The sequence below is a fragment of the Camelina sativa genome, chromosome 14 (genome assembly GCF_000633955.1).
Source record: "Camelina sativa cultivar DH55 chromosome 14, Cs, whole genome shotgun sequence".
NCBI lineage: Eukaryota > Viridiplantae > Streptophyta > Magnoliopsida > Brassicales > Brassicaceae > Camelina > Camelina sativa.
This window is the reverse complement of record NC_025698.1, coordinates 28,346,680-28,359,440: the sequence shown is the minus strand read 5'-3', so window position 1 is coordinate 28,359,440 and position 12,761 is coordinate 28,346,680. Positions and strand designations below refer to the sequence as shown.

General features: G+C 37.0%; 1 protein-coding gene and 1 pseudogene across 5 annotated transcripts; both read left to right on the top strand.

Annotated features, from left to right (window-relative positions):
• LOC104742711 (myrosinase-binding protein 2-like) lies at positions 958-12,243 on the top strand. 5 transcript variants are annotated; one of them, XM_019235221.1, is made up of 5 exons: positions 958-1,040; positions 1,145-1,362; positions 1,449-1,910; positions 3,243-3,779; positions 3,868-12,243. In XM_019235221.1, exons 2-5 carry the CDS (start codon positions 1,174-1,176, stop codon positions 4,702-4,704), a joined length of 2,025 nt encoding a protein of 674 aa, XP_019090766.1. In that variant the 5' UTR covers positions 958-1,040; positions 1,145-1,173; the 3' UTR covers positions 4,705-12,243. The 5 variants fall into 5 exon arrangements, 4 of the variants coding, with proteins under 4 accessions (XP_019090766.1, XP_019090765.1, XP_010462045.1 ...); XR_002035000.1 differs by lacking the exon at positions 958-1,040 and having other exon boundaries at positions 1,052-1,362; positions 3,868-10,649; positions 10,919-12,243; XM_019235220.1 differs by lacking the exon at positions 958-1,040 and having other exon boundaries at positions 1,052-1,362.
• Positions 10,925-12,243, top strand: LOC109124925 (annotated as a pseudogene).

The following is a 12,761-nucleotide window of genomic DNA, read 5'->3' as shown; positions in this document are numbered from 1 at the left end:
GGTTAGGGTTTATATTTTACAATTAGAACAAAATTATATATCGGTTTGGATACACAAATAAGATGGTTAGGGTTTAGATTTCACAATTCAGAACGAAACTATATGTCGGTTTGGGTTCACAAATGAGATGGTTAGGGTTTAGATTTTACAATTAAAATGAAATTAGATGGTTAGGGTTTAGATTTTATAATTAAAACGAGATTATTTGTCGGTTTGAGTTTACAATTAAACGTTATTTAGTTCAATATAACATGTAAAATATAAATATTACATGCTATTTTTAAAAATCACACCAAATCTTTCACTCTTTCTATCTAACAATAAAACAAAAAGGGTGATTATGTCTTTTTACTCCAAAAAAAACGTGGGCCCTATGGTATTTACCTATAAAAAAATGTAGTTGTGGTACTTTCTTTATTTTTCTTCATATTTGTGTTATCTACTAATATTACCCTTTTTTTTATTCAGCTTATTTCTATGTTTCTCTCATCGATTTCAGTTGAATATATTCATCAGTATTATTTATATCTTTACATTTAGAGTACTTGAGACTGGTTTTAAATTTTCATTTTATTGAAAATGTAACAGGTTTGGTTAAGGGTTTAAATAGAGGTCATGAAATTGTGTTCAAAATATGTATAATACTGGTTGATAGTTTGTTATTAAGCTATTTCTATCTTTTTTTTAGCTTGTTGTCTATAAGATCTATATGTCCTGAAATAGTATATGATATTTGATTTTGTTAATTATTTTGGTCATAAGCTATTTCAATATCAGCCATTATTGAATCCTTTTCATCACTGTTGGCTTCAATTCCGAAAGGTGTAGCTTGGTAGTTGTCACGCTAATCGAATCATAACTAATAGGGCCATCAAAAACTTTTTTAAAAAAAAACGTTTTATTTCAAACCTTTATAAAAAGAATCAATAATGCAATTATTAGGAAGTACAGTAAATAATAAAATGTAAAAACAAAAACTAAAGAGAAGGGCCAATAAATAGGGAATACAATATTTTTACGTTTTTCCACACTTGTGATAGGTAATAGGCAGAACTGTTTCCTTTGTTTTTCACTACCAAAAAACCATTCGGTTCGTTGTTTCTTGTTTCTTAGTGTGTTTTTGAAAGACGTTTGAATCTTTCAGGTTTTCTCTGACGTTAAAAGCTAGAAACAATGTCTGAAAAGGTGGGAGCAATAGGTGGTACCAAGGGAGGAGTATTCGATGATGGCGTTTTTGATGGAGTTAAGAATATAATTGTTGGAAAAGATTTTCGCACGGTAACATATATCAAGATCGAATACGAAAAGGATGGAAAATATGAAATCCGTGAACACAGGACAAACCGTGGACAACTAGAAGAGGTAATGAAAAAATATTCTTAAATCGGTTCTTATCAAACTGGTGAAAGCTAATAATAAGTTTTTTTTTAATGCAAAATGAAATCCAGTTTTCAGTAGATTATCCAAGTGAATATATCATAGCCATTTGTGGAAGCTACGATAATATTTTCGTTTATGGATCTACATTGATCAAATCTTTACTCTTCAAAACCTCTTATGGAAGAATATCTCCGATACTTGGTCACACAACGTTATTAGGAAATCCAGCAGGGAAAGAATTCATGCTTGAAGGTAAAAATGGAGGAAAACTTCTTGGGTTCCATGGACGTTCTGGTCAAGCTCTTGATGCCATTGGAGCACACTTCACTGTAGTGGATTCGTCTCTTAAGACATTTAAACTTCAAGGTGGCAATGGAGGGTTTGCTTGGGACGATGGCGCTTTTGATGGTGTTAGAAAAGTGCTCATTGGACGAAATGGTAAGAACGTGGGTTATGTCAGGTTTGAGTATGCGAAAGGCCAAATAACGGTACCGCATGCTCATGGGAACAAACAAGAAGCTCCACAAGAGGTATCTTGATATATAAGCTTTGTGTAGTCTCGTGTGTACTAAAATATTAGTAACTAGAAGTAGATTCCCGCGATGCACGAAATAACTTTATAATAATTTTAACATATTTTAGATTTATTAAAACATTCAAAATTTTATATTTTGTGTTTCGATGAGTTATTTTATGTTTGTTATTTGTTTTGTTTTTAAATAAGTATGCTCAGTCACTTAAAATGAATGACTATTGATTAGTTAAGATTTAAACTGGAAAATATGTTTCAATGAAAGGTTACTTTAAAATATTTAGTCTGTATTCCATAATATATAGAGCTTTTCATGTTTTGATGCACAATCAAGACATAAAAATATTTTTTACGTTGAAAAGAACATTGATTACGTATAAAATAAAATGTGGCTGAGCATGGATATGATGTGTTAGTTTGTCCGCTTTTAACATAATCTTGAAAACATCAATATTTTCTAAAACCAGACACCTCCAAGATGGCGAGACAGTAGCTTGAATTTTTCGAATAACCTCTTCTTGAGCCGAAACTCATGTTTTTCTTTCATTCTCTGTGTAATTAATTTTATTAATTAGATAACTAAAGGTAGTATAAATAATTTGATATTCATATATTACCAGCATAGTTCACACATGCCTAAAAGTTTTTTTATTATAATTTGAATGTTTTAGAAATAAAATAATTTAGTCTTAAAGAATTATACAAATGACTTCAAATGCATTTGTGTTCTAGAGTAGAATTCTTTCTGTTTCTTGATTAATTGTATTTGGAAAAGAAAGTTTTCTGTTAGATATTTCTATATTTTTATTACGTACTTTATATCTATTGAACATCATTTTAGTTGCTTCAAATTAGTAAAGAATTTAATAACCATCACATTATATTTTCCAAAATTATGATATTAATATTTACTATTTAATAATCAGAAATTTATTTTGTCTAAAATTATAATATTAATATTTAATTCTTACTAATTTGCAAAATTATAATGTTATGGTAATTATATAAATATTGATAAATGATATCTGTGTGAAATTATAATGTTATGGTAATTATATAAAATATGGATAAATGATATATATATATATATAATTATTAAAAGGGCATTGCATAAATGTCAATATATAGAAATATCATTTAAATTTAGTGAATATAAAAAATAATATATGTACTTTTGAGAAAAATGAATTAAAATAATTTAATAATTGAGAAGTGAGGACATGTGTCAAAAATATATGCTGCCAAATATCGTCGTGATGCAAAGTTAGGATCATATTATATAAGATATTATTTGGTTTTGATTGGAGAAAAAAAAACTATATCGTTGCAGTTTCTGGTGGATTATCCTAATGAACATATTACATCAGTGGAGGGAACAATCGATGGTTACCTTACGTCGCTTACGTTTAAGACATCGAAAGGAAGAACCTCCCCTGCTTTTGGGACTGTGGTCGGTAGCAAATTTTTGTTCGAGGAAACAGGTTTAAAACTTGTTGGGTTTTATGGTCGGTCTGGTAATGTTATTGATGCTCTTGGTGCACATTTTGCCCCTCTTCCCACCACTCCCGCTCCCGCTCCCATTCCAGTTCCTGCTCCCACTCCCATTGGAAGCACTGGCGGGACAGGATCTCACACAGGAGGAAGCAGATTGGACACATGTTCAGATGGAACCCAAAAGATGGAAGCACAAGGAGGTAAGGGAGGCAATCAATGGGACGATGGATCAGATCACGACGATGTAACAAAGATATATGTTGCAGCTGGTGGTTTAGGAATTGAGAACATTAAGTTCGATTATATTAAAAGCGGAGAGAGAAAGGGAGGAATTTTCCATGGTGTGAAAGCTAGTAGAGCTATCGTTTCTACGGTGTGTGTTACTCTTTTTTTTCTCTTCAATGTTAATTGTTCGATTTCTTATTCGAGAAAATAACATTTTGATCTCGGTTATTCTACAGATCGGGATAGGCCATCCCAAGGAGTATCTCGTTTCCGTAGAGGGTTGGTATGACTCTTCTAATATCATTCAAGGAATCAAGTTCCAAACCAACAACAATACTTCTGTTTTCATTGGATATGAATTTTCTGGAGATGGTACACAATTTTCACTTCAAGTTAAAGACAAGAAGATCATCTGTTTCCATGGTTTTGTCGGCTCTCATCTCAATTCTCTTGGAGCTTATTTCGCTCCAACCTCATCCTCTTCTTCCTCCTTGACTCCTACTCCCAACAAACTTGAAGCGCAAGGAGGAAATGGTGGAGAAACATTTGACGATGGTGCTTTCGATAATGTAAGAAAGGTTTATGTTGGTCAAGGCGATTCCGGTGTTGCTTATATTAAGTTTGAATACGAAACAAATGGCAAAAGAGAAACACGCGAACATGGAAAAATAACATTGCTAGGAACAGAAGAGTTTGAGGTTGATTCGGATGACTACATCACATCTGTTGAGTTTTACTATGAGAAAGTCTTTGGCACACCAACTGATATCATAACATCTCTTATTTTAAAAACATTCAAAGGCATTACCTCTCAGCCTTTTGGAATGGTTTCCGGAAACAAATCTATACTCGAAGGAGGCAAAATCGCTGGGTTTCATGGACGAGCAAGCAATGTTATCCATTCTTTAGGAGCATATATATCTCCCTCGATGACATCTTCTACTCCAGCAACTCCTAAGTCCTTTAAACTTCCAGCACAAGGCGGAAACGGAGGAGTTTCTTGGGACGATGGTGCTCATGATCATGTGAGAAAAGTTTACGTAGGACAAGGCGATTCTGGTGTGGCCTTTTGATAGACTCCTGGAAAGGAATCTGCTCCCAAGAACACACTTGCAAGGTATTGAAGATGATCGGATGGATTGATGATGATCAATGGATCGAAGATACAATAGATTGATCAAATGGAAGGTGAAGGGGTGGTTTATGCAGCGGATTGAAAGAGATGGAATGGTGAAATGATGCAGCGGATGAAAAGGGGATTGAAATGAACTTCCAAGAGAGATGGAAATCTCTTAGACTTCAGGCTCGAATCCAACTTAGATATTACACACTAAGAAGAAGACAAGTTGAGAAGATATTACACACTTCTCAGATCAAACAAGTAGAAAAGAAGTTTTGATTAAAATGTTTGATGAGTTACAAATGAGAGATACATGGTGCTTAAATAGAAAAGAGGGAACGAAGGAGAAGAGTCTAGAAGGAGAAGAGGTCGAGCACATGCAAGAGTCCACACTCATGCAAGCTCATGCACAAAGTCTTGGAAATTACAAAACAATAAATGCAAAGAGATAGAAAGAAAATGGGCCAAGGCTTTGTAATGGACCTTGGACCACGACTTGGGCTGGCAAAGGGGCTTGAAAATGTTACTTAGGTCTCATTAAAAACCTTGTCAAGAAAACCCAATGGGACAAAACTTGACCAAGGGAAAAAGAGCACGAAAGCAACATTTTACCCTTTACCGAGCACCTTAAGCTGTGAGCAATGTCATAGTGGTTTGAGCCACGTCTTCTTGGTTCTTTTTCAGATCCTTGAGTAGTCCTTGGATGGCTTGGTTGAACCTCTTCACTTTGGACCTTTTTAGCGGACCCGCCGGAATGATCAATGCCTCCTCCAGTACAAGCTGCTCCTTTGATGCTTCCGCTGGTACAAGCTGCTCCTCCGGTGCTTCCTCTGGTCCAAGCTGCTCCTCCGGTGCTTCCTCTGGTTCAAGCTGCTCCTCAGGTTCGTGCTGTTTGGTTGAGCTGGCCATGGTTTCATCATCCTCTCCCACTTGAAAAGGATTTGACCTCAAATCCGAATTATCTGCACAATAAGGAAAAAGATCAGAAACATTGAAACTACCACTAACTTTGTACTTACCTTGGAGGTCGACTTGGTAGGCATTGTTGTTTATTCTTTTGAGCACAGTGAATGGTCCATCAATCTTTGGCATTAGTTTTGACTCCTTTTCAGCTGGAAATTGTTTACTCCTCAAGTGTACCATTAGTTGTTCGCCAACCTCAAAGATCATCCTAAAACAACCATTGGATTTATGATCATGCATCAAAATATCTCCAATGCCGGTTCTCACAAAGATTTTGGACGAAAGAACTGCTAAATCTGGGGGCTCCTCTTTTGTACCTGCAAAGTTGTCAATACCTTTGGCAAAGATCAAGTGTGTCATTATAGTCATGGATTCACTATAAACATGAAAATATATCCTAGCTTGGTACAAAACACTATCCTTGTCATGTTCAGAATTTTCTTTGAATAAACCTAACCCTTTCCCATGATTTTCTGAATGTAACAAACTGATAATCAAAGCTCTAGCATCATGAGAAAAAAATTGGGTTAAGGAATTACTTAGCTGGATAATGCCTTGGGTATGATCAATGCTCATCATGATTAATGGAAGTGGATCTGGCGGTTCTTCTTGGATCAGTATGAAGCTGCTGACATCTTGGTGCTCATCTTGATCCAAATAAGGTGGCTTAAATCTTTTGTCTCCACTTTCTTTTCGGTTTTGATTATGCGCTTCTTGACCACTCTAAAATCTGTATTTGGCTCTTTTGACAAAGACAAGCGAATCATATCTGTGTGATCTTGGATAAAAGTATCCTTGATAATAAAAATACTTATCTTATGACAGTTTGGTATGAGCACAAGTGTTGCATCAGGTGGTTCATCTTTGAGCGTTAAGTAAGCTTTCACTATTTTTCCATGCTCCGCAAGATCTCCTACATCAAAAGGAAAAAGTTTAGGTACATAAGAAAAGTTTAAACAGATATTCATGTAATTGTTATCAAAATAGAGTTTTAGATTGGAGCATCCTTGGGCGATCAAAGTTGTTTTCCGGAGATACTTCCAGCTTCTAACTCCAAAATGATAAATCATCTGTTGGCATATATCTGGTGGTTTCTCCTTTATTTGAACAGAACATGTTTCTTCTCCAAAGTACTTATGCTTCTCCATGTAACCTGTTCCTTTTGTTGTACTCATGGGATAGAACAAATGCATTATACTTGAAATAGAGAAATCAAAAACATGATCTTTCACAGTTGGTTTGAAAAGCTCATTGCACAGTTTACAATCACACAACTTTTTTTCAAGCAAATGTCTCATGTCAGAAAAAGGTTTAACCATTACATGCTCAAATTTTCTTTTAAATGGTTCCATTGCAATGCTACACAAAGAAACTCTCAAAGAAGAGTTAAAGTCAAGAAACTTCTTAAACAATAAACCTTTTGGCTTAAAGAACTTTTCAAAAGTAAATGTTTCAAAACTTGGAATCATTTTGTTAAAAACAGATTTTGAAACACAAAATTCTTTCACATTTTCTAAACCAAAACGTTTTTCATCTTGAGCAGAAATCATCACAAAATAATTAGGATCTGTCCTAACCAAATCAAGTTCCTTACAGTGCTTTCTTGGGTAGTCACAAAGATATGGTATAGGGACTGGGTTTGGCACCATGTTGATCTGCTCCGAATCACTAATCAATGGCAAACTCATTTGTTTTGTTTCTAGTGATTCTTCTTCCTGAACCTGTAAAAAGGAATTAATTCTACTCGGTTGCTCCGGTACCAAATGGGTTAGTTTTTCAAGCACAAAATCAGATTGAATTAAAGAAAGATCACACTTAGCTTGAGATAGAGTCATAGGTCCAGTTGGTATAACAACATCATCCTCAGCAATGAACTTTCTATCATTGGCTTCTTCTCCAAGCTGTTTCTCCTCGGTTCCGGATTGATCCTTTCTTTCAAACTCCTTATTCTCCTTTTCTTGCTCTGCTTGCTTCCATTGTCCTCAATTAGAATCTGTACCTATCTCAACACTTTTGGGAAAAGACAAGTGCATCATACAAGAATTGGAATTTTCTAAACCTTGATCAATTAATTCCTTGGATTTTGAAAGTGTAGAAGACTTACATTGCTTTGGTTCACCACATGATTCAAGCGATGAATTTTGACTTTGCTTGTGAATGACAATCTATTCATGTACCTTCTTTGGTTGAGATGTTGACTTAGCTTTCATCTTCTCAATTTTAATGTACTCAGTTAATGCCTCAAAAAGATCTGATTGCGCCTTAGCCTCAACAGATGTTGGGTTTCTCTTTTGGTCTGGGACTTTGACTGGTTTCTTTTCAGGAACTGCTTTGATTGTGGCATTGGTTAGTGGAGCACGGTGTAGTGCTTGTGGAGCATACTTGTTCCTTAGAAGTTTCTTAAGATCTCTCCACAATGTGATATTCGGCTCCTTGTAATACCAACGGTCATCAACTTCTTGCAACAACCATTTGTAAGCGTCTCCTGTGAGTTGGGTAACTGCAAAAGCTAATCTCTCCTTTCCAGGTATGTCCTTGTAGTAGAACCAATCCTCCATGTGTTTCTCCCATTCAAGGTAATCTCCTTTTCCTGCAAATTTATAGAGTTTATAAGCTAAAGAGATTTTAGAATGAATCACAGATTTAGATTTGAGAGTGTGAGATGTTTTTTGTAAGCTGCTCCAGGTTGATCTAGATGTGTCATCTGGTGGCTTGGGTTTAAGATCTTGGTGTTGTCTTTGACGTAGAGCACCAAGCTTTTCGTCAAGCATTGTTGCCATAGCAGCTGTGATTGATTTCGTGATTCTCCTTTCCAGGCTAGAGGTGGATGACTCTTCTTCTTCCAACGTCACCATGGTACCTGAAAAGACAGAAACAAAGATCCACCAGTAAATAGTTCTAAAGACACGTAAATGAAAACAGATCTGAGAAAATTATGAAAACGAATCCAAAAATTCTCAAATCAATTTTCAAAAATACTAGACTCAAAGACGATCCAAACGCAATTGATTTCGTAATTTTTAAACGAGTAAAACAGTTTATAAAACTCTTGTAAGATGAAGCGACATATCTGAAAATAAGAGAAAAGTGACGATTGGAATTCAAAACCTGATTGCAGAGCGGTTGCTCTGATACCACATGATAGACTCCTGGAAAGGAATCTGCTCCCAAGAACACACTTGCAAGGTATTGAAGATGATCGGATGGATTGATGATGATCAATGGATCGAAGATACAATAGATTGATCAAATGGAAGGTGAAGGGGTGGTTTATGCAGCGGATTGAAAGAGATGGAATGGTGAAATGATGCAGCGGATGAAAAGGGGATTGAAATGAACTTCCAAGAGAGATGGAAATCTCTTAGACTTCAGGCTCGAATCCAACTTAGATATTACACACTAAGAAGAAGACAAGTTGAGAAGATATTACACACTTCTCAGATCAAACAAGTAGAAAAGAAGTTTTGATTAAAATGTTTGATGAGTTACAAATGAGAGATACATGGTGCTTAAATAGAAAAGAGGGAACGAAGGAGAAGAGTCTAGAAGGAGAAGAGGTCGAGCACATGCAAGAGTCCACACTCATGCAAGCTCATGCACAAAGTCTTGGAAATTACAAAACAATAAATGCAAAGAGATAGAAAGAAAATGGGCCAAGGCTTTGTAATGGACCTTGGACCACGACTTGGGCTGGCAAAGGGGCTTGAAAATGTTACTTAGGCCTCATTAAAAACCTTGTCAAGAAAACCGAATGGGACAAAACTTGACCAAGGGAAAAAGAGCACGAAAGCAACATTTTACCCTTTACCGAGCACCTTAAGCTGTGAGCAATGTCATAGTGGTTTGAGCCACGTCTTCTTGGTCCTTTTTTCAGCTCCTTGAGTAGTCCTTGGATGGCTTGGTTGAACCTCTTCGCTTTGGACCTTGTTAGCGGACCCGCCGGAATGATCAATGCCTCCTCCAATACAAGTTGCTCCTTTGATGCTCCTCCGGTACAAACTGCCTTGGAGTAAGAACAGGAGAAGAATAAATGATCTTTGGTCTTTAGGGGCGCCAGACAGAATACACAAGATGAGGGAGTGCTAAGATTCCAGCTCTGCATTCTATCACCAGTTGTTAACCGATTCTTTGTTGCAAGCCAGGCTATAAAGGAAAACTTAGGCGTGGCATAGGTGAACTAGATACCTCTATACCAGTCCTGCTTTGGTTTTTGGTCCCGTAGAGTGTACCAAACATCTTTTGTGGAGAAATCTGCTCTGAATTTGTTCCCCCTGCCTTCCAAAGGACCACATCCTTTGTTTCTACAGGCCCCCTGCGCCGAATATCCTCAAGACAATCTTCTATTTGGATGAGATGAGTAGCTCGGTGTCGTCACCGTCGATGAGACGAAAGCACCTGAGCCAGAGTGTCATTAATACCAATACCCATATCAATACAGCCTCTCTGTCCCGTGATAGCAAAGAGCGGCCCTAGGGGAGACCAATTGTCATGCCAAAAATAAATACTCTGCCCGTTACACACTTCATATTTGACAAAATCTGGGGCTAGGCAGCGATATTTTAGCATTTTTTCCACATCCAAGAGCGTGACACCGAGGACTCACTGATCGACCAAAATGAACTCTTGCGGAGCAAGTAAGTACGCAGCCAGGACACCCACAAAGATTTAGAGGAAAAGAGTAGCCAAATAAGTTTTAAGCAAGTGACCTTGTTTGCCATGGTTAATGATCGTATCCCTAAACCTCCTTCCTCCTTTGGGAGACAAATATCTTTCCAAGAAACCTTAGCCTTTCTTTGGACCAGACCATAGAAAAGCACAACACATGCCATCAATTTCCTTGATACAGGCACTAGGGAGGCGGTAAGAAGACATCCAAAAATTAGTGAGCATGTGAATAACTGAACTGATCAGCTGCAGCCTTCCGGCAAAAGAAAGGTGACGAGTAGTCCAGCTAGAAAAACGGCTTCAGATACAGTCGAATAGTGTTATTAAAGAAAGAAATATGGAATTTTAATAAAGTAATGTTATTTAGTATGATTGTTGTACGTTGAAATAGGTGGTTTGATATTGGTCAGTTTGTTCGCTACAAAAAAAGTTCGGATCATATTCGTAAAACTAGCTAGTGATAGTAATCATAGTCCGTGTGAACATTATTATTATGCTACTGTAAATTGTGTTTAAACTATATGCATTATTATTGTTAGGTGGAGCAAAAGTCAAATGGACCTGGACCAAGATGCTCGCACGCTATAGCAATGGTTGGAGACAAAATGTACTCTTTTGGAGGAGAGTTAACGCCAAATTTTCACATCGATCAACATTTATACGTCTTCGATTTCAAGACTCACACATGGTCACTTGCTCCTCCTAATGGCGATGTTCCAGACCTCCCTTGCTTAGGTGTTTGCATGGTAGCCATCGGCACTAACCTCTACGTCTTTGGTGGTCGCGATGGCCACCGTAATTACAGTGGTTTCTACTCTTACGACACAGTTAAAAGCGAGTGGAAATTCATAACTCACGTTGATAAAGGACCAGCACCCCGTAGCTTCCATGCAATGGCTACTGATGACAAGAATGTCTATTTCTTTGGTGGAGTGAGTACTACAGCACGGGTCAATACACTTCATGCTTATAGCATTGTTGATCAAAAATGAATTCAGCTTCCGAATCCTGGAGAGTTTTGCAAAGGGAGAGGAGGACCAGGGCTCGCAGTTGTGCAGGGAAAGATTTGGGTTGTGTATGGATTTAACGGGGATGAACTGGATGATGTTCATTGCTATGACCCTGTTGAAGGTAAGTGGACTAAAGTGGAAACAAGTGGTGAAAAGCCATGGGGGAGGAGCGTATTTTCGATAGCAGTTTTGGGGAAATATATTATTATATCTGGAGGTGAGACTGATATGGACCCAAAGGCTCATTTGGGGCCGGGGAAATTGACCAGTGGGACTTTCGTGTTGAACACGGAAAATTTGACGTGGGAGAAGCTGGAAGAAGGTCATAGTCCCCGTGGATGGTCCGCGTCCACGAGTGCCTGCATTGATGGAAAGAAAGGTTTGTTGATGTATGGAGGGAAGTCTCCAACCAATGGTCGTTATGATGACGTCTTTTTCTATGGAGTAGACTCTGCTTAAGACCGCTTAGTGTTGGTGAGTTTGTGAATTGTGAGTTTTCGCAAGTATGGTATGTTGCAATCAAATTAAGGAGGGATTTGGTTTGGAGACTCTTGCTTGGTTTGTCTACATATTGTCTGTGTTTTAGTTTGGATTATCTACATTTTGTGTGTGTTTTAGTTTCCTTCCTCTTGATTTCGTAAAAGAAGGTTCATGCTTATGGATTTTTCACTCAAGTCTAAGTTTACTATGCGTGGGGGTGTTTTAGTGTGAGTGCTTTATGCGTGTTTTAGTGTGAGTGCTTTATGCGAACATGTGATTTTCTGCCCTCATGGTGTCTTGTCACTTGTTGATTGTAGTAAAGAATATCTATCTTTTATATCTCTTTTATTTTGAAAAAAACTTTCAAAATAAAAGCATGTTTAAAATTTTAATACTTTTTAGTTTTCATTATATATTTTCTTGAAGTGTTTTATTTGTATAGTGCATATATATAAGCAATAGAAAATATATGAATATGTTTAAAGGTGTAAGTAATCTTTTTTTTTAATTAAACTACACACTAAATAATTAGATTTGTAAAGAGATGATATCGATACACGACCCCGGGTCGTTAGGGCTATAAAACCGAGTGTTACACACTTTCGATGGTGAAGAGTTTATTGAGCTACCGTGCAGTCTGTTTGACTTTAAATTGATGATGATTTCTTAGCCGGAAGAGCTAAGAAATGCCTTGTCGGATTTGAGGCAGCTTGAACAATGGCTGTGAAGCTCCCTCCAAAGGGGCACTATATTGGGCCTAACCATTTTATAGTTTTTTTCCGAGGGACCATAACATTTTTTAACTTGCTCTTAGACCAACTTCGTTGAGGCTGATCTACATGTTGTAACTACCTTGATAGACAAAAGGATCACCCCAAGAATACTATATTTT

Bases quoted from the DNA above. Each gene is read 5' to 3' on its own strand.
- LOC104742711 (XM_019235221.1), top strand. From the start codon at position 1,174: ATGTCTGAAAAGGTGGGAGCAATAGGTGGTACCAAGGGAGGAGTATTC. The intron at 1,363-1,448 runs GTAATGAAAAAA...AATGAAATCCAG, and splicing joins ACCGTGGACAACTAGAAGAG to TTTTCAGTAGATTATCCAAG. The intron at 1,911-3,242 runs GTATCTTGATAT...ATATCGTTGCAG, and splicing joins AACAAGAAGCTCCACAAGAG to TTTCTGGTGGATTATCCTAA.